This window comes from Manis javanica, chromosome 13 (assembly GCF_040802235.1).
Source record: "Manis javanica isolate MJ-LG chromosome 13, MJ_LKY, whole genome shotgun sequence".
Classification (NCBI taxonomy): Eukaryota; Metazoa; Chordata; class Mammalia; order Pholidota; family Manidae; genus Manis; species Manis javanica.
The window spans coordinates 89,749,727-89,771,220 of NC_133168.1; the positions used below are offsets into that span (position 1 = coordinate 89,749,727).

Here is a 21,494-nt window from a genome sequence, read left to right on the forward strand (position 1 = left end):
AGCCAGCGTGCAGGGGGTGACCCCTCCCTAAAAGGTATGGGAGGGGACAGCAGAGAACTGGACCCAGAGATACAGGACACAGGCAAGGAACTTTTCAAAAGAAGGACTTGGAGGATCTTACTCTACCAGGGGCATGGTGGGGCCGTGTGCCCTTTGCTTTCCAGTAAAGGCTGGTTCTGATGCGGAACATTCCAGGATATTTATTTATCTTGGTGGTCCCATCTCGGCCCCTTCTGCCCCTGTCCAGTTTTGGGGTGGGAGGTTCTCTGCTGTGATTTCTCTGGATAAAGGCCCCCTGAGGCTGTGTGCCCAGCTGCGCAGATCCACAAGTGTTTATCATCTTTACCTGGAGGAAGGGCCCAGGGCTGTCTCATCTACCGGGGGACAGTGGGAAGCAGGACGGGAGCAGACCTGCAAGATCCTCAGCAACCCCTGAACGCGTCCCAGTGGTTATGTCCAAGCTTCTGGAATGTTCTAGGGGAATTCAGCTATGTTCTAGCAGAAGGCTCTTCAAGCAGGGGCTCAGGTGTGAAGGCTGCATGGCGTCCTTGCCCCTAGCATAGACCATGCCTGGGGGGACTGTGAGCAGGAATCTCTCTTCAAACCTTGGCCGCCTGCCCTAGCTACTAAGAGGTCAGAGTCAACCATTTCAGAGACCTGACCTGGAGGCACAGGTGACCCCTGCGAACATGCAAAACTGGCTCTGTCTGTGGCCCAGAAGCTCCTCAAGCACTTAGGATTTAAACAGGAACCCCGGGCCGATCCCGCCTTGCTACAAGGTGGGACTGTTTGTGCAATGAAAACAATGTTTATGTAAAAGGAAAAAAAAGATTCTTGTGTTTTGTATTAAAATATTTTATATTAATTGCTCAAACTTAATTTTTATACAACGAGTGCATACATTTCCGGAGTGTCATCTCAGGAGGGAGGTCAGGGAAGCTCAGCCCAGGCAGGGGGAAGGGCCGGGCGCTGCCACTCAACAGGGATGTCACAGACGGGGTGCAGCTGCGCCTCTCTGGGCCTCTCCTCCAGGCTGGGCTGCCTTTCCTGGTCCTGAGGAAGTCCCTAGGCCCCAAGGCCCCCTGACCAGCGAGTCCTTGCTGTAACAGTGGCGGTGACACGTCACGTGAGACAGGGCCGCCGTGAGCGTGTATATACAGACCCTGGTCTTCTCCTTTCGCAGACCTGCCCCCGAGGCTGCCCGCCTGCACGCGCTGCGTGGGGACCTGCGCCTAGGTGGCGGGCATGTCGGCCTTGCTGAGTGCGATGGCCAGCTCCAGGTCCTCCTGCTCCTGCCTCCGCAGCCGCGCCAGCCTCTCCTGCTCCGCCCTCTCGCTCTCCCGCTTGGCCCACGCCAGCTGCTGCTCCTCATTGCCAAACTACGAAGGAAAACGGAGGCTGTTACACGGCCCAGGGGCTGCAACCTGCTGATGGTGGTGTGGGGACACGGAGATGGCCTGTTGTGGGCTGGCGGGGCGCAGGGTAGGACAATGCTGGGATGCATGGTGGGGAGTTACCCAGTGTGCATGTGCAAACTAGGAAGAGCCAAAAGCCTATGTCTTGGGGGTGGGGGTGGGACACCCACCTCCCCGTGCTGACCCATAGTCATATGCACCTGGAAGCAGGGTTGAGTCTGGCCTTAACCTCTACCTCGGACTTCAGAGAACCAGCTGCCCTGCCCTCCTCGGGGAACTGAAGTGGGAAATGGTGCATATCAGTTTGGGGACATAGAGAAGGTTCTGGTGATTCCCAAGACTAAGTCTATGAGGCTTCAAGAGAGAGAAGCGCCCGCTTGGCCTCCTCTCCATGGAGAAAGCGGCCAGGGAGGAGAGGTCAGCTGAAGCCCAAGAACCCCAGGATGGCAAACCTACAGGCCCGGGGCTTGAGGATGAGCCAGCTGTAGGCCGACGACCCTGGTGGGCAAGGAGCCAGTGCTGTAGGGCTCTGGCACTCACTGGCTCTGACTCCAGACAGGCAGGGGCGACATGGCCTTGGAACACGGCATCTCTACCCCAGTCCGCTCCAGGCGGCCCTGGGGCCTACTGAGAGCCACTATCCTTGAACCCTTACAGGAGCCCTGGCATTTACGCTGCCGTTTGGTGACCCAAACCATTCTAAGCACCTTAGCTTTCTGGGAAGAAAGGCAGAGCCAGGTCCAACACTCTGGGTCCTACCACGGGTTTCCGGCTCCTCCAGGCCCCCGGCCACTTGGCTCTGTTCCTGGGGAGACGTCTCTGCCCTCTTGGCCCCGACACCCCCAGGCAAAAGCTGTGGCCTGTTCAGGGACTTGCCTGCCCAGCTCAGTGACTCTGGCAAGCTCTCAGCTAAGCATGGATGACACCAAAGGTAAAGGGCAGGCTGGCCCTCTGCAGGTGCCCCTATGGGGCAAGCAGACACACAGATACCCCAGTGAGACATGGTTCCCACAGAGAGCCCGGCAGACACTCCTGGTAGTGCCAGGGCAGGAAAAGGGCAGAAGTTCACTACCTCACACGTGTGCCAAGTCTGAGGGAAAGCCCCGCGGGTGGGCTCCTTTGGCAGCTGGGGACACTGAGGCCTGGGGAGCGGGGAAGCTTGGGAGAGGGGGAGGTGTCACCACAGCTTCAGGCAAAGCGGGGGACACAAGACAGGGACGGGCCCCGGAGACCCCGGCCCCATCCCAGGGGCAGCTCTGGCTGTGGGGACAGAGAGCCCGACCCTGGTGACGCCAGAAGAGAGTGTGGGTGGGAAGGGCCAGGCCAAAGGGCCCCAGCAAGCCCCACAAAGGCAGAGTTGCCCTCGGAGGCTCCGTGGGCCAGCGAGTGGGGGGAGTTTCTGAATGTCCTGAGCAGGTGCGGGGTGAGAAAGGGCCAGGCGTCAGAGCCTGGGGCAGGGGCCAGGGCAGTGGGGGTGGGAGGAGTCTGGCCTGGAGCCAGGTGTGGCCTGGAGGAGGGTAAGGGTCACGCCAGGAGCCTTGCTCCGCCTGGCGCTGGGAGTCAGGCAGGGACACTCCAGGGGGCCGCATGACGAGAGCCATCCTGCGAGCAAGAGCTGGGGCTTGGTTCTTGGAGAAATTGCTCAGAAAAATGCTCAGGGGGCAGATGGGTCTCCCAGCGAGACTCCCCAAAAACCAGCCCCTGCCCCATGTCACCACCGTGGGTCACAGATAAGTAACACGACCTCCTCACCCCACTGACCTCTTTGGGGAATTTTCCAACACCTCATCAGCAGAAAAACAAGGAAAAAGCTACAAATGCAGGCGGAAATGGCTCCATGGTGCAGCCGACAGCAGCAGGAGGAGAGGGGACAGCTGGGCTGACAAGGAGCCAGCCCAGAGGAGGGTGAGGGTGGAGGCTGGTAAGTTACGACTGGGGTGACCCCAACCAAGGCCTGAACCGAGAGACACGATCAGCCGAGTCTGCTGGGCCGCGAACTAGCCACAGGGCCCACACCGACTAGTCCCCGCTCGACCGAGTCTCAGGATGTCAGTGCAGGGGCTCCTGTTCCAGGGGTCTGCGTTTCCAGACTCGACGTGCCGAGAAGAATGTTCCAGATGCCTTCAGAGGGGCCTGGTTGGAGGCCAGCTTCTGGCCCTGTGTCAGGACTTGCGCCAGCCCCGTGGTCTGTGTGCACTTGAGCAGCATGTTGCCCTGTGACGTCTGAGATTGAGGGCGGGAGGAAGGGGCTCTCTGGGGTTCCCTCTGTGTCTGGAATCAGCAGCAAATCCTGTCCCGGCCCTGGTGGGGACCCCCCGACCGGGACACTCGCTCGTCCCCAGATGGTGATGTCACGTGACAGGCCAGAGGGTGCAGCTTCTCAGTGAAGGGCAGCTGATTCCTGCCCTGCTCTCCTGCGTCCTGGAACAGAGGCACAGTGGTGCGCGAGAACACCGCCCTTTCGAGACACTCCTGTCCTGAGGCTTGCCCACTCAGCATGCACAATAAGCAATTTTATTTCGGTGGCCTCTCTGCAGAAGTCCGAGGTTCAGATGGCCCTACACGCGAAGTACCTTCCCTCACTGAGGATCAACACCCACATCCCGTGTGGGGACGCTTCTAGCTACCTCCCAATAACTTGCTTGTCCTGATGCTGGAATCATGCAACTCGTGTAACGACGCAAAGGCCTGTTCCGCCCAATATTTGCTCGGCTCCTAATGCACTTCCGAAAAAAAGAGCCATTTTGCTAACCTATAAACGTTACTTCCTGACAAATACATTTGCCTGAGAATGGCTTGTTTTTAAAGAAATCCAGAGAGGTTTCCTGTGACCAGCTACAAGCCCAAGTAACCCACTGACGGAAACATGGGGCTCATTAGAGGATCCCGGTGTGACAGACCGGGTGTCCCTGGTCGGGGGACCACATGCGTGTGTGACAGCTCCTCTGAACTCCAGCACAGACCTGGCTGCTTTTGCAGGGGTGGTGACAGGCCTCAGTGGCACCCTTGGGACATCAGATCTGAAAAGAGCTCTGTTGGTCCTGCTGGGCTGTTAGAGGCCCATCAGCATTTCCTGGGGAGGTTGAAGCACACACACCGGAGGAACTAATTCGGTCTTCCTTTGAGTGAGCACGAATCTTCAAGGCCTGGTGAGCCCAGAAACCACAGGCTGATGAACCGAGTCTCTGGACACTGAAAATGCAGACATCCGGGGTCCCCAGGTGACCATGACTGGACTGCGGAATGACTGAGGGGGACACACCAAACCATTAGGTATCTTGCCTCTGTTGCACCTGGCCCACAAGACTGGCCACATCTCTGTCAGGTGGTGATGGCCTTGGAAAAACTAGGGCATCCAAAACGGAAAGGGGTTTTAAGCAGAAACAGCACGGCAGCAAAATGGACAGATTCCAACCCCTCACCTGGAAATGAGGGAGATTAAATAAGGGGAGTGTTTTAAAATTGAAGCTAACTGCTGTTCTGGAATGACCAGAAATGCTGGGCCAAATGGTAGCTGGACACCTTAGGATGTGTAAAAAAAAAAAAAAAGTTTTTCCCAAAAACCATCCACGAAGAGTTGGGTGGGGGGTGGGTGCAGGAAACAGACTGTGCACTTCAGAAAGAGAACAGTCATCTCTTCAAATTGCCGTTCAAATCCACTTACTCCTCTTCCCGACCCAAAACAGAACCTGAGTCATGCGTGAATAGCATCGTTTCTTTTTTTTTCATCAGCACTGAATATTTTTTTTTCCACCGAGAAAACAAATGCTGTGCTATTCAAGAAAACTGTAGATAAAGCGGGTTTTGTTTCTGGCTTTTATTAACAAGGTCGCCAGATTATACATCCACATCATGCACTGGCTGTCAACAAAACTCAGCTAACTGCGGTCCTAAAATATTTACAGGTCGTCAAGAGCCAGGAACAGGTCAGCATCTCAGGCGACTTCAAGAAGCCACGGTGCACAAGGTGGATTTGAAATGAAGCGGGAGCTGCCTGGGCACTGATAGGGCAGAGCTTGTTTTAAGATGGATATTCTAGGAGTCCAAGTATCTATAAATAATGCGTCTCACACCAAGAAACAAGGTACTTTGCACATTCAAATGAAGAAAACCTTTTTAAAAACAAGCGTGCCCAACAGATATCTGACGCTCTCTGGGAACATGACTGAAAACACCCAGAAAGTGATGGCATTTTACAATCTGGAATTCTTTTTTCACACGGAGAAACAAAGCCAGGCTTTCAAAATCCCAGGATTAGCTTCTGAAAAGGCACTTCACTTGGCTAAATGGCTTTTTGAGGGTTTTTTTGTTTTTTTTGCAAAAGGGAAGGGTTTCAGAGCAGTTGTTCTAGGCGGGGTTTCTGTATGCACCGTCGCTGACATGAAATTTAAAAACTCCTATCGCTCTTCCTTCGTGTGCCCTTCCTGGGTCCTCCTCCACATGCCTGCCGCTCAGAACACACGCGGTGGGGCCATCAGTGCTCTTGCACAAAGACCTTTCTGGGGACAGCAAGACCCTAATGTAACGTTTGCAATCTTGTTTTCATACCTCAGGAACATTTGCCGTCTGGGCTTCCAAACATCAATGGACACAGTGGCCTGAGGCGACAGAAATAAACACCAAGCATCTACTGGGAGGACAGACAGGGCACGGCCGGCCACACTGCTGGAAGCTAACGGGCCCTTTCCACAGAGTCTCCAAACCGTAACTTTTTTTTCTTTATTGAGAAACCGTTTTTTCTTACAGAACGCAGCAAGTACATTATAAATAACACGAGTAACAGCATAGAGGTACGGGGGGCCATCAACCAGGAGAAGGTTTGCCGTTTGAAAGAGATGAAAAAAATAAAATAATAATTAACCCAAAAGCTCAAGCGGAGGGGGAGGAGGCGGCGCGGAGGCAGAGAACTCAACTTACAGAGGTGAGGTCTGCAAAGCCCAAGGGAGAGGCTTTAGAAGGTTTAGTTGAAGAGGAGGAAGCGAACGGATCTTTTCCACTAAATGGGTCCCCAAAGCCCTTTTTATTTTGGAACGGGTCACTGCTGTCAGCCCCGAGTGGCTGGAATGGATCGGGGGGCTCGGGAAAGTCTGCAGAACCCAGCTGGCTTACGGGTGTACTTTTACCTGGAAAGTTCAGGAGAAGAAAAAAAAAAAAAGAAAGAAATACAAGTTACTGACTGGGGAACAGATGGAGTGTCCCAACTGAGAAGGCTGGGGGCCACGCTCTCCGGCACACCCTACCCCTCCTGGGAAGAGCTGGGATGCCCCTCCCTGGGGCAACCTGGGATCCCCAAGGATCTCAGCTTTACTCTGGCTTTATCCCCTGCAGGCTTCACAGTCTGTATAGGTTGGAGGAAGCCACTTCAGTGAACCCTCCCTCCCTTCCCCGTCCCACACCAGTTCCAATTTATGCTTTACATGCAGGCGCGATCAAAGCGATTCATCTTAGATGGTAACACATTTACCTAAGGTTAAGTTAAGAAAAAAAATCTTGGCTGAGCAGAAAAATATACTGCAAGCTTCCAACAATTAAGAAAAAGGGGGATAGGTCGTTTGCAATTAGAGGGGAGTTCACACTGTGAGCAGAGTTAGCCGGTGTCAGTCGTGGAGGTCTGGAGGCAGCTCACCAGACAAGTCCCCTCTGCTGTTCTGTGCTTTAAACCCCTCTTCCGCTCCTGCTTCTATCCCTTTGGTGATGGCTGCTCCAAGGGGCAGAGTTTAGGCCATTCTGGGCTCTTGTATAGAGGGTGGCTCTAGGATGCCTGGGTCCCGGAAAGGAGGTCTTGACAGGGATGTGGGATATAGGTGTTTCAAATGGGAGGTTACCCGGGACTCCAGACATGCCCTGTGGGGGGTGATACCTAAGGGCAAGTGGCTTTTCTCAGCAAGTCCTGCCAACATGCCAGAACAGTCCACTAGGAACCAGGGCCCTTTCCAGGCCAGCTTAGCAATGGCAGACCCCACTTGGTAGGCTTCCAGGCTCTTCTGTTTTGGCAGGCCAGGCTCCTGCCTGATGCCCCTGCTCATCTGCCCAGTGACAGCTACAGAACTGTCCTGTGGCCACGAGTCACTTCACAGTCAGTCCTGGGACCCAGGGAGCAGCGGGCCATGCGATACAGAAGGGGCCCGACCACACGGCGGACATCAGGCCCTCTCTCCTGCAGCACTGCCTTCTCTGTACCTCTTGTCCCTTCTTTCCTGTTGGGCCCAGGTCCTCAGGCTGCCCCTCCAGCACCAAATGCTCCTCCCTGGGCTGCCTCCCTGCCATGGTTTCCCCACTTCCCCCTCCCCTCCTCCTCCCGGACCCCAGCACGCCCACATTAGCCTTGAAGAACTGGCTCCCCCAAGGCCACTTGGCTCAACGGCCCACTCCCTGGTCCAAGGGATGAGGCTTCAGGTGAGCCAAAGCCTTCGTGGTCCCTGGCACTGCCAGGAGAGGCGAGAACCGGGGCCTCCATCCCTTCCCCTCAGCACAAGGCAGGCAACTCAGGTGGGAGGGACCAGGTGGGCCTGCCCAGCAGTTTGAAAACAGGCTCTAGACTCTCCTGCTGGGAGCAGGGCTGGGCAGGTGACCCCCAGGCGCACGCCAAGCGGGAGGGAGGGTGGGAGTAGGTCCAGCACAGCCTGGTCCATGTGCCCGCACCGTGTCCAGATGCTTGTTTTTTCTCTGCAGCTGCCGCCCAGGCAAGCAGCCCTCATCCCTCCCAGGTGCCTGGGAAAAGCCTCCCCAGCCATTCACCGTTTCAGCTTCTGGCGCCACGGCCTTTGCACACGCTGACTGCGGCCCTGCTTGCATCTCCCTGCTGCTCTGGACACGCGCTCCCTGGCCTGGATCATCCCACCCCTGCCATGCCAGGCCCAGTCCTGTGTGCCTGCTGCTCCCTGCCTGGAGCGGCCACCCTCCTGCCTCTGCAGCGCTGTCACACGGGGCTAGGTCGCTATGTCCCGTACTTGTGGGGTTTCTCTCCCTCTCTCTACAGAACACGAGCTCCCGAAGCTTGAGGGCCCATGCTTCCCCAGCGGCGAGTCCGAAGTCCCCTACAATCCACGCCGAGCCCTTGCCAACCTCACCCTGACGGTCCTCCAGGGCCTGGGCGGCCCCCCAGACTCAGGGCTCCTGGCAGGCCAGTCCCTGTGCCCAGAATGCACCTCTGGCTCAAACGGGGCTGCTTTCTCTGGGGAGCTCCCTGTGACAACCCCATCCCCTGGTGCCTGAGGCAGAGGTCAGAGTGGGGTGGCCCAGGCATGCCCCTGGAAGATAGTGAGGGGCACAGCCCCACCCTGCTCAGCCTTGGTCTTTCAACCTCAGTTCCCCAATCCATAAAAAGGGACTCAATTGTGCCCCCCCAATTCACTATATTGGGGTCCTCACCTCCACTACATCAGAATGTGACTTTATTTGGAAATGGGGTCTTTGCAGAGGTGATTAAGTTAAAGTGAGGTCCTACGAATGGCCTCTAATCCAACAAGACTGGTGTCCTTATAAGTAGAGAAGGGCGGGACACGCACAGGATGCCTGTGGGGACACGGAGCAGGTGGCCGCCTATAGGACAGACACGCACAGGATGCCTGTTTGCAGACACGGAGCAGGCGGCCGCCTATGGGACAGACACGCACAGAAGGATGCCAGTGTGCGGACATGGAGTAGGCAGCCGCCTACATGCCTAGGAGAGGCTTCAGGAGGAACCAGCCCTGCCGACACTTTGATCTCGGATTTCCAGCCTCCAGGACCAGGATACAATACATTTCTCTTTTCTAAGCCTCCTAGTCCATGGTGCTTTGTCAGGGCAGCCTGAGCCAACTCACAGACAGGGCAGCAGCTGGGAGCAGGGGTCGGCCACGACAGGGCAGTCTGCCTTGTGAATCAGGTCTGACTGATGTGCCACGTCATTTACATGTCCTCTATGGCTGCTTTTGTACTGCAACAGTGAAGCTGAGCAGCTGGGATTGAAAACACTGACTATGTGGCCTTGCATGGAGAAAGTGTGCACACCTCTGGTGTGGACAGGGTGCTCAGCTCAGACCTGGCAAGTGGTCAGAACCCCACGTTACTGCCAAGTGAGCAGGCCCTTCTGAGAAACTGAGGGACGGTCCAGGCCCCAGGGAGACTGGGGCCTCCTGCCCACAGCTCCAGCTCTGGCGGACTGCTCAGAGGCCCCCGGGCAGCACGGTGCGCACCTGCAGCCCCCAAGCCAGGACCTTCTCCCCTCGGGCGGCTCTAAGGCGCCTGCCAAGCGTCTGCTGAGTTCCTGCACTACTCCTGCCCATCCTGCTTCTTCAAACCTTCCATATACCCTCCTCTCTGAACCTCAGAGCAGCACTGGGTGCTGCCCCAAAAGACATGCAGCCCTACAAGAGGCCCCTGCAGAATGTACCAAGAATGTACTTCACTTTCCAAACCTGAGGCGGTGGCACCACCCAAGACTTGATGGTGGACAGACACACACGTTGCCATGTGAACCAGGCTCCAGGGACTCCTAGAATCCCTACAGCCTTTTCTGGGCCCACGGAGATTGGCCCTCATCTGTGAACCAAGCCAGTGCGTGTGAGGACCCACAAGGCCCGGGGCAGGGGCAACCTTGGGAACAACATGCTGAGAGAAGGGGACAGGGGCTGGGGTTGCATGGGGTAGGGATGCTGACCTCAGTGTGCATGGTCCGTGTGGCCTGGCCAACCCCAGCCTCCTTCCCACAGCCACTTCCTTGCTCCTGACCACCTTGGCTATTCAGTCTGGCCGGTCTCTCCCTGCCTTCGTGCAGGCTTGTCCTTCCCCTGAAGACCCTCCGCAGGGCTTACTCCTTGTCCACCTCCTGTGGCACCTCCTAGTCCAGCTTCCAGCACACCTGAGGCTTGGCACGTTGCAGATGCCAATAAATTCGGCTCCCATCGCTGCTGGGTTCCTCGTGGGCCAGGGAGGTTCCCGAGGCTCTTTGGGGGAAAACCCTCTGGTAAGCCAGCAAGAAATAAAGACATCTGGCTTCCCTCCTTTGCAAGAAAGAGCAATCCTTACTGCTGCACTCCAGAGCTGATTTTTTATCAAAAGCTAAATGACAATGGACCAGACAGCAAAATTCTAATGGGGTAGAGTTAAGAGTTGCCAGTGGACAGGCTGAAAAGCCCAGGCCATGGCACAGCCCCTGGTTCCAGCAGAGACTGGAGAAGGGGGTGGTCAGTTGCTTGTGCTCCCAGAGCATGTCTTGCAGGGGCTGGTCACAGAGGACAGTATATGAGGAGGAACAAAGGGGTCGGTCCTGCAGGCAAGCATAATGGTGCGGATGTTCAAATAGATCACCCACATGTGTGCTTTTTCTCTTCTCAACTGAGAAGACCTTCCTTCCCTGGTTTGGGTGTTTTGGGGTTTTTCTGCTTTTGGGTGGGGGAAGCAATTGAGAATCCAGCCTGCTAGAATTTCAAACTGAGGTTTCTCATAAGCAAAAAGATGATCAGGGAGATGAAAAGCGCCGTTCACATCAAGAGTTGCCCCAGCCTGATTCTGCTCTGTTGCCGAAACCGTTGTTATTTAGAAATCATGACTGTGTTAATATGAAACCAGGACACGTCAACTGCCCGTTTACGGGGGTCGGGCGGGGGAGGAACCAAAACGGTTTTTTCTTGGTTGTCTGTTTCTGTGCTCTAGCATAGAGGCAGAATTACTGGACCTGACACGTGCAAAGTGGGGGGCACTCCAGGTCTGGCCTGCGCTGTGCTGACACCCAGACCAGAGGCTTTCTGCAAAGGCACGTGTGCCGTGGCAGCCCGTGGTCCCAGCTTCCCACTCCACACCCTCACTTATTTTTAGCAGCTACACTTGTAAAACATTCTGGGGCTAGTTCCTGCTTTTATGTAACCACTTCTGCTAACTCCTTAATCATTTTTCTGATTTCCTGAGGTGTAGCTGCCTTAAACGTGACAAAGTAATCTGCCTCCCTGCCCCAGATAGACTCATGGCCCGGTTAGGCCTTTCCATGGCTCCAGGTACCATGACAGAAGATCGTGACAGAGGTGTGTTTCGAAGATGGGAACAAAGATAGTTAAAACAAAAACACCACCAAAAATACTGGTCTCGGAGAGCACCAGGATGGTAACTGGCACACACGGTTTGGGAGCATCATTCCTGGATATCCACCCAGGGAACTGTCTGTCCCCTTAGCAGAGACAGGAGGCTGACAGTAAGACCCCCTGGGGGTGGGAGGCTGCTGGCTTGCCCCCGGCAGCGACTCCCCGGCAATCAGAGGGAGTCTTCATGAACAGGGGAGAGGGATGCAAGGTTGAAGGGAAGGCAAAATAGGGCTTATTTCAAACCGCAACAGTTTCAACAGTTACCCAAGCGGTGTGCCGAAACCGCACACAGGACTGCCTTTAGCAAAAACAATATGAACCCAATGGTTTACCACAGTGTGTGCTGTTAAAAAAAACTTGGTGGTCGGCTCCACCCTGATACCAATTTCTTTAATTCTCTTATTTCTTAACTTTTCGAGGTCGCAGGTACCCGCTGGGTTCCTGGCATGCGGGACTGGGGAGTGGTCAGGACCAGGGCTCCATGCTCAGCCTTTCCGAATGCGCTTTTCAGGAACCCCCTTGGCCAGGAAGGGTCCCTAAAAGCCAGCGACTGGAAAAACAATGGGGTACAGATATACCTCCCTGAACTTTTAAAAATGTGACCGCTGGTATTACGCTGAAAGAGGGTAGATTCTTTTGTTTGAAATTCTTTACTAAGAGGAAAGTTTAAGGTTTTGGGTGATGTAGGGTCTCAATAAACCTACAAATAAATCAGTAAAACGTATCTAAAACACACATGAGCATATGTGTGTGTGCATCCCTCACACACAATTGCTGGGTTCTATTTATAAAATGCAGGGCTGCAGTTGGAACATGTAACTACATTGCTGTAGATGAGAGATAAATACAAAAACAACAAAACAAAACAAAAACATAAAAAACAAAGGTCTGTGGTCAGGACAGCTGCCCCACCCTCAGCTACTCCCCTACCCGACACAGGACATTCACACAACTGCCATTTATCCCGAAAGGGACGTTCATGCAACTGTCACTATCCTACAACACGGGCTCTCCACACAACTGCCATTCATCCTATACAACATGGGACCCCCACACAGCTGTCACTCATCCTGCACAACGCAGGACAGCCACACAGTTGCCAGGTTTCTGAAAGTCACACCACACAGAAGGCGAGGGGCACTCCTTGCTACCTCCCTTCCTGCCCCTCAAACTCCAGCAAAAAAGCTAAGTGGGGGACATGGGGGGAAAACGAGAAAATGACTGTCCAGAGCACAAACTGTATTTGTAACCACTCGGGAAAATTTACTGAAAAGGATGGCTTCCCACCCCCACATATGGGTGTTTCCCCGGCTCCCACTCTGCGGGAGGTAGAAGGTGAGGTGAGGGTGGGAGCGGTCTCTCTAGCCGTGACCCCTAGGACCATCCAATGGGCCCGAGGCGAGGGGTCCTGCAGACACCAGCCCTGCTCGCTCTCACAGATGCGTGTGGGAGAAGGCAGGCCCGGCAGATCAAAGCTATGCCAGGCAGCACGGCCCTGAAGATAAAATCTGAGGTCCCTGCCATCACAGCATCGAGATTTTCCACTAAAAATATTTACTGAATTTGAAGAAAATCTGCTTAATGCATTGAAGGGAACAGGATGAGGTTTGGTGCTGAATTGTTGAGAAAAAGCTGAACAAATATTTACTATCATCCACCAGGCACCCCACAAGTGATGTTTTTCATCCTCTGTGAGATGTCTGGGGTGGTCAAAGGTCATGGAAATCATACCAGTTGATAAGACCGATGAATGTGGGGTCATCCCACCATCAGAAGAAATAGGAGAAAAGGGGGTGAATGGGGTCCTAAAAAAAAGTCACTGAGCATGAGAAATGCAACCTTTGAGAGGTTTCACAAAAGGCTCTTAGTGACATTTACGATACCTGGCGAGGGCTACTTCAGTTCTGAGCAAAAAACGGGGAGTGGGGTATGAGACTTACACATCTCAAAGCAGTCTTCCCAACAAAAAACAAACAGACTGTAGGTCTCACAGTCTCTGTTTTGAAAAAAATCACATTTGCTTGTTGCTCTGTGCCTTGGGCACCTTGCTGGGGCATCCCTCTGTGCCAGCCTGTCCTGTCCCTTCCCGGGGGCTCGGGGTGCCTTGGGGGATGGGGAGCTGCTGGCACCCAGCAGCCAGGTGGAGCCCCTGGGTCTGCACCACGGGCCGCGGTGGCCCAGCCTTGGTTCCTGCCTGCAGAAGGGTGCTGAAGCTGCCAGAACTGCCTCTGAGTGGGCACAGAGGCACCGCATCCACTTAACAAACCCCGGGTAACACACAGAGGGTCTGAAGGCGGGTAAGAAGGCGAGTAAGCATGAGAGTGGGAGGTGCAGAGCCCGCCAGGAGCCAGCGAAGCCTGCTGTGGCACGGGGAGCCCCCACTCTCACTCCATCTATGCCACGATGTCCCCACAGCCCCTGCTACCTCCTGCCTCAATCACACGCATGTGCCATTTTCCAGCTGACAGCGGCAGAGGGAGTGACACAGTGCTTTGAAACGTTGAGATGAGGGGCCACGTTCATTCTGTCAGAAAAGTGGGGGCCTCACAGGGCTCTGGTTTGTCATACCCACACTTGGCTATGAGACAGGAGAGTCTGGGCCTGTACCCCATCCCATGGCCCTGCAGCCCCTCAGGACCCTGGCTGGCTAAGCTCTGACCCCTTTGCTCCAGGACCCCAAGCCTGGCCATTTGTACCCCCTGAATAGCAAGTGACAACCATGTCACTCAACTCCCACTCAAAACAGGATTCTGGGTGCAGCAGGGTGGGTGTGTGCTGAGATAGGCAAATGCTTCTATTTTCAATCTCAGCCGACTGCAGAGCAGAAATTCAGCCCAAAGAACAACCTGTCCCCCAGCTTTCATGTCAGAGGCTGAAAGGAGATGGCTGCCTCTCCCACTGCAGGGAGCAGTGGCCTGCGGCTCTGGTGCCCGCATTGTTGGGGGGTCACTCCCAGATCCTCCCAGCTGGTGGAGAGGCATTCAGAGGGGGCACCATCTGATGCTCCTGGGAGCACCCCAACCTTGAGCTTGACCCTGGCTGGCCAGGGAGTGCTGGAATTTTCCAGGCTTCTCGAGCTGGTGGTGAACCACCCATGTCCCATTCTAGAAGTTCACATGTACCCACTGAATTATCTCTTTGAAATCATCGTGGGAACGGAATTAAAGTAGTTAAGTTCAGGGCTGAGGTGCTAACCGCATGGCTCAACTGGAGAAGCCATTTTAAAAGTGGATCTTGTGCAACAAGCAAGAGGTCAGGACCGAGATGGGCCAAGGATGGCCACCCAGTGGTACCCTCATCCTGGCTTTCTGGGGCTCAAGGATAGCTGCGCACGCACATGGGCTGGTGCTGTTTGAGAACTCAGGGCTCCCCCTCTGACAGAGTCCCATGGGGTGGCTCCCCCAGGATGGGTCAAGGTGACCGCTCAGCCAGCGGCAACCAGAAAACCGCCCATACTACAGAAGCCACCACCGTCAGTCACCCTGCGCAGGTCCATGCGCCCTGTGGGAGGAACTCGTGTTCTAAGAGAGGCATGATTTTTTCTTCCCTTTTTTTTTTTTTTGCGAATCATCTGAATCAAACAGGACGCAGGTTAAATGGTGTCTAATTTTCCTGTGCTCATTGGAAGAATTACGGGAACAGGGAAGAGGGACAAAAAGACATCTCCAGCATATGCGGGGCTTTATTCTGGAGGTGAAAAGGTCATTGGCAGTAATAAAGGGATAATTAAATTGGGGAGAGGTTAAAGGTGACTGGCTGGTTAGCGGTGAAAGAGCACTAGCTGGTGTCACCCGGGGCCCTGCAGGGACCGCAACGCAGGGCTGCACTGCAGGAAGTGGCAAGGGTGGGGCCGGGCGCAGGATCCCGCTATCTGTCGCCGCAGGGCGCGAGGCCCAATCACTGACACCCACACAGCCATTTCCTGCCCTTAAAAAAAAAAATCTGTTTCTCTCTTTGCAAATCAACAACTTTTACCTAGAAACTCCTCAGCGGTGAGTTCTGACTGATCTCGATCTCTGGTCCGTTGCAGAAAATACACCATTGTTTACCTGGGGGAGGTGGGCCAGCGCTAACTCTAACTGACAGGTTTCGGCGGCTGCTGGCTGTGTCTGTTTTGAATTTGCCTGCAATAACCAGTTCTCTGTACTCCAGGCAGACACCTGCTCATTACTGAATACCTGGACAGACCTTTCTAGAAAACGGCGTCCTGGCACAGTCAGCTCAGTGCCGACGCTGAGGCTGTGTGTGTGTCCTATAGGGAGAACCTCTACTGTTCCCAAGGACGTGCTTTCTGGCTTGGGTCAGGAGAGAACTGAGTCTCTGGCACTGAGAGAAGATGGCTAGCCACGGGCTGCCCCAGTCAGACACGTATGGCACAAGAACTCTTTCATGGGGAACCTCAGTGAGGCTCCCAGGTACAGGGGTCCCCCATAGTGACTGCCCAGGCTGACAATTAAAATACACAGTGTTTCTCGCATGCCAAGTAAACCTCAATCAACCTTTAAGGAAACAAAAACAGCCCCCACAAAGTGTGAGAAATGCAGGCTCCAGTGCACAAGACATGGCATCCAAAGAGCCACATGCGACTCAGACCTGAGTACACATTTGGTCTCAGGTGAGTGACAATGGCTGAGCTTTGCCAGAAAGGGCGCTGGAGCCCTCTTTGAAGTTCAGCTACCCACGTACACTCTTGCCTTTTTCAACTACAAAAATTTCTGCGAAACTGCAATCTCATAGGGAAAAGTAGCCCTTAGTCACTCCCTGCCCGCGCGTGGCTGCCTTAAGTCCAGCCTGTCCTCTCCTGGGAAAGAAGCCTGTAACCTGGTCCCTGTACCCTGGGGTGGGTTGGAGGATGCACACCAGGCACATCATACCACGGTTGATTGCTGCCAAGGCACTTTCTGCATGTGGCCACCTGCTAGGCCAGAGTCGGCCCCATGTTCAGGCAGGGAGACTGAGGCTCAGAGCCCCTCAGGGAGGTAGTGGCAGGGCTGGAATATGAACTCGCGTCCTTCCTTCCCTTCTATGTCCAGAAACCAGAATGACTAAGCAGCTTCCCTGGATTCTAGCGGGTTAAGCAGCCCAGAGAACAGAGGAAAATGGCATTAGATTTGCCTCTCCTGGCTTACAACTCTGGAGATGACCAGGCAGGGTTCTAGAAACCTCTGAGGCCCTGGGATGGACAAGCCCTGGTTGGAAATGTGCTAAATTGGAGCCATTCCATCTGCAGGGCAGCAAGATGATACACAAGCCCGTTTCTCCATCTTGCTTCCTGTGAGTGCAGGTATGAAGCTGTGTGTGTGATCTGTAAGGAAAAGCATTTTCACCAGACTGGGCCGCCCCCTCCGCCTATCTCCACAGGACTGTACTCGGCCACCGGGGCCACGGGAACTCAGGAGCAGAGCTCCTCCCCACTTTCTCTCCAGCCACGCTGGGACCACAGATGACCCCGAGCGTCAGGAAGACCCCTGAGTGTGACCACATGGCTTTCCCAGGTGAGGGCGGCTCTCCGAGTGGGAAAAGGCCAGGTCAATGAGAAGAGCAGAAAGGCACGTTCCATTCCCTCACTTTCAACTGTTGGACTATATGTTTTCTTAAAAATATGAAAACAAAATGAAACAAAACAAAAAAGCAAAACTTGACATCAGCTTGGCTGCTTCCCATCCTGCGCAGCCAAGAAAAGCAGCAGCAGGCCTCTTATTTTCCCAACCAGCACCCTGAGCACGCCTCCTCCTGCTCCCACCTGCTGTCCTGTCCTGCTAATCACCAGGTGGCTACCTGGCTGCTCCTGGGCTTAAGTGGCCCTACTCCGTGCAGTGTGGACAGAACAGGGGAAGGCAGGGAGCACGGCTGGGCCTCGGTTCCCGCGACCAGAGCAGCAGTGTGGGGCGGACACCTGGCTTTGCCTCCCCCAGGGAGCCGACCATGTCCTCCGAAATGTGACTCCTTAAAACAACGGCTGGTCAGACGTGGATGTGGGTATGTCTGTGTGGCCAGCAGTTTTCAGGTTGTTAGAGGTTAGTATGAAATCACAGCAGAAACACTGCCAGAGCATTCAAATAGCAACCGCCACACGGTCTGTACCTACCGCCCAGCAGTGTGTACAGGGCAGAGTTTTTCTGTTCAGCTATTGCTTCTAGGTAGGAGAATCAGATGAGAGACATTTAGACCTCTACATAGATACATGGTGGCTGCTAGGAGATTGACCACTACATGCATATCAGCCATTTTCCAGAGCACGTGACCCTTATGGCTCGGTTCTCATCATACCCACCTATGGGGTGGGTGAGGAGGCCCAGGGCGGTGGCAGGCAGGGGCAGGTCATTGGGTCCAGGGCTGCCACCTGCTCTATGCCCTCAGGCAACCCACGTGACCTCTCTCACTTCTTTTCCTCTTCTGGTAACAGGGCATCGAGTGCCTGTCCTGTCCATCTTGCAGGTCTTGCTAGGATCTGGTGAGATAACAGCCACGCAAGCACTTCCTAAGGGTCTATGGATTTGAATCAGTTACCTGGGGCACCTCACTGGCTATGGGAGAGCAAGGCTGCAGCAGACATGAGCCACAAGCAAAGGTAGCCAGAGACCTCCGCTGGGCATAGGCCCAAACCTCCCAAAACATGGATGGCTTCTCTGTTTTCTAAGCCCAAGGTACACTAAAAGCAGAAGCAGAAATGGAACAGGGAGGCTTGTAGAGGGAGACATATGGGGGTGAGAGAGGAGCACAAGTTCAAAGGCAGACCTAAACCTGGTTCTAGGTAAGGGGAAGAGGCCAAGGTAAGAGTTTCCAAGAAACTCTGAGAAACAAGGTCTGCACCTGGCAGCCAGTGAGTGGAGTATCTCCTCCTTGAGGGCTGACAAACACTGTGTGCTGTGTGGCTCTGCACGCGTGTGCATGGACATGCATGTGAGAATGTGGGTGTGTGGGCATGCAGGTGCGTGCAAACGTGGGAGTGCGGGCAGGGTGTGCCTATGTATGTCTGTATTATGTGAGCAGTATATGAATACATGCACTATGTGTATTGTGCAACTGTGTGTGCCTGCATGGGGGCATGAGTGTGCACACAAACTGGATATGTGTGCACATGCATGCATGCTCTAGCTCCCATTTTTCAGGCAGTGAGGAGGCCCAATGCCATTCCACCAGGAGACCACTGGGGGTCCCCTTAGAGCTACGGCCGCTAAGGCACAAGCAGCTGAGAAGGGAATTCCTGTGTTGTTTTGCTTTTCTCCCCGCGTTACGGTAAATGCCTTTGATGTGTGGCTTACAGAAGTCATCTTTTTAAACATCTGTTTCTCCTCACAGCTCACAGGAGATCTGTTATAAATCCACGTGGCCCATTGGCCACACTTCCCTCCTGATTCACGGGCAAGGAGGCTGAAGTGACCCTGAGGGTGGGGTTCCTGTTCCTCTGAGAGAAAGCTCTGGCCAGCCCTGGCGATGGTGAGTGAGGAGAGGCAGCGTTCTCCAAGTAACTTCCCCTCCATTCATCTCTACCGACAGGTAGACCTTATGTAGGAAGACTGGCCAGCCTGGACCAAAGACTGCTTACAACTAAGGAGTTCACTAGCCTGTAGTGAGGAGGAAGGCTGAAGAGCAGAAGACGTGATGGAGGGAGTGTGTGGCCCCCTGCAGCCACCCACAGTCCAGGAACACAGGTGGAACTGCCTGGAGCCCAGTGAGTAAGGAAGACCTCCGGGCTGGGGCACCAAGAACCAGTGGGGGGATGGAGAAAGGGAAAGGGGCCAGGGGACTGCAGCGAAGACCTCTGCTGCTCCAAGCAACAGCTTCCTGCTTTCAAGTCTGGTAACCTGGCCTGTCAGTCAACAGCCACCACAGAACAGAGATCCCACACAAGTTCAAAGGCTGCAGAATCTTCGGGGCTGTGTGGGAGAGCAGGGCCCCGGGGTCAAGGAGAGAGAAATCACAGCACTGGCCACAGCCAGGGGGCGCAGAGTCTGCAGGACGCCCCTTGCTCGGGGTTCCCTGGTGAGATGCCAGGGCAGAGCCCCGGGGAAGGATGCCGAGCCATCCTTCCTCTTCTTGCATCAAACACGGTCAAGGACGACCCCCAGCTCCACCCTCACTCTCTGTTCCTGACCAGTGTGGCGGCGCTGGACGGACAGGGTGGCCTCAGCCACCACTGCAGCGACCACCCCTGCGCCCTCTGTTAGCCAGTGGGGGAAAGAGCTCAGGTTGGGGTGGGGGCTGCCGGAGGGACCTCAGAGCCCAGGGGGCAGCTCCCCCAGGGCTTCTGGAAACCACCTGTAGCCCTCACAGAGCCTGGCAAGGGGGCTGGCAGGATGGAATGAGGCCTGGTGGTTGGGAAGTGTTCTGGCCACACACAGTGTGTGGACCCAGGCCACAAGGTACAGGAGAGACCGCCCTGCTCTGAGCAGGGGCCCTGCAGCGCCTGCTGCCCTCTGGGCTGGTGAACACAGGGGCCCTTGGTTCCCCACCATTCTGCAGCGGGGGTGGGGGGGCTGCAAGAGAAGAAAGTGTACTGACCGCTGGGCGGTTTAGGCCTCGGAGGAGCAGGCTTCTTCGGAGGCAGAGCGGGAGTATCCTGTTTACTTTTAAAGGGGTCCTCTGAGAATCCTGCCCCTCCAAAGGAGGAGGTCAAAGGGCCAGAAGTTGGGGGCTGTAAGAGAGGACACGAAAGAGAGGCAAAAATAACTGTTAAAATGGGCAACAGATGTGCGGTGAGCCGACGCTCACACACGAGCCCGTCCCTCCAGGCTGCGCAGACGGTCCTGCTTGGGCTTGGATCTCTCACAGACCCCCACTTTCCTACACCCTCAGCAACTGGGCCCCCTGCCCTGTGAGGGGCAGGCCAGCAAGCACAGAGGCAGCAGGAGCAGCCCCGAGCCTTAGGGGGCTTGTGTCCCAGGAGGGGCAGCCCCACCACACACGTGGCTGCCCCTGCACAGGGGTATCAGGCCTTTCCTGACCCAGGGTCCCCTGGGCCTCCTGCTCACACTCCAGAGACGCATCCCACGCTCACCCGAGCTGGCCTCTGGGCTGAGTGCCAGCCTGTCTGGGACAGGCAGTCCCAGGCACTAGGTCAGAACAGCGGGAGACACCCTCCTTGCTCCCGGGCTGCCCCCAGGTGACTTGGGAGCCCACCCCCAACCCCTGGTAGCCTGTCAGACTCTTCTCACCTTTGGTCCAGACTCTCCAGCCCTGTCTCAAACCCAAACTGGACCACATTGCTCCACAGACAGATGCACGGGCAGGTGGGTAAGTGGGTAGAGATGACAGGCAGGCAGTAGGCAGACAGGCAGGTAGGTAGGTAGGTAGCCCTGAATGGTCCCGATGCCTGCAGGTAACTGCCGAGCACCCCTCCAGACACACACAGAGCCGTCACCATGGTGCCCCGCTGCCTCATTGTGTAGATTCATCCCTGCGGTCACCCCCATTCCCTCCTGCCCATTGTGCCCTGTCTCCAGGCCCCTGCACACACAGGGTCTCCGGCTGGGGAGCTCAGCCCACCCTGCCCACCAAGTCCCTCTTCTTCCTCAGAGACTGGCCAGACCGCACCACTGCCCCTGGAGCTCCCTGACACCCCCTCTGGCCCCTATGACTGCTTGGACAATCTGGTGGGACTTGACAGTCACATGTCCCTGTGCCACACTGCCAGTGCGCCTGCTCCTCTGGCTGACCCAAGTGGCCTTGGGGGGCAAGCCTGTGCGCGCCCTCTCCTCCCCAGTATGCTTTCAGTAGGCACGGGCAATGGGGCAGCTGAGCCAAACGGCAGCAACCTGCCTTGAGTTGCCAGCACAGTGCCGGCTGATAGCCAGACGAGCTGCAGAGGACCAGCTCATCTCAGAAGATGGGTCAAAGGACCGCAGGCCTCCTGTCTACGGGGGTGAGGGGGACACTTTCACTAAAATACAAAATAACCAGGAAAAGTAGGGCGAGGAGATACACGGCTATTAAGAACAAAAGGAATTGGTGGAAACATGCAAAAACACTAACACCCTCCTCAAAGAAGGAAAGAAAGGAGACGCAGGGAACGGTGGGC

General features: G+C 55.3%; 1 protein-coding gene across 9 annotated transcripts in view; it reads right to left on the bottom strand.

The window, feature by feature from the left end:
- Positions 1-841: 841 nt before the first annotated feature.
- EPS15L1 (epidermal growth factor receptor pathway substrate 15 like 1) overlaps positions 842-21,494 on the bottom strand; it is an 88,276-nt gene continuing 67,623 nt past the window's right edge. For 2 of the 9 annotated variants that reach the window (XM_037009508.2, XM_037009505.2), the window contains 4 exons: positions 19,979-20,111; positions 17,562-17,609; positions 6,333-6,538; positions 842-1,379 (listed from right to left, as the gene is read on the bottom strand). In XM_037009508.2, the coding sequence (XP_036865403.2) occupies positions 1,233-1,379; positions 6,333-6,538; positions 17,562-17,609; positions 19,979-20,111 (534 nt within the window). In that variant the 3' untranslated portion in view covers positions 842-1,232. Of the gene's footprint in view, positions 1,380-6,332; positions 6,539-17,561; positions 17,610-17,747; positions 17,925-19,978; positions 20,112-21,494 lie in introns of those variants that run through there. The other 7 variants (XR_012124461.1, XM_037009507.2, XR_005058851.2 and 4 more) reach the window with 7 other exon arrangements.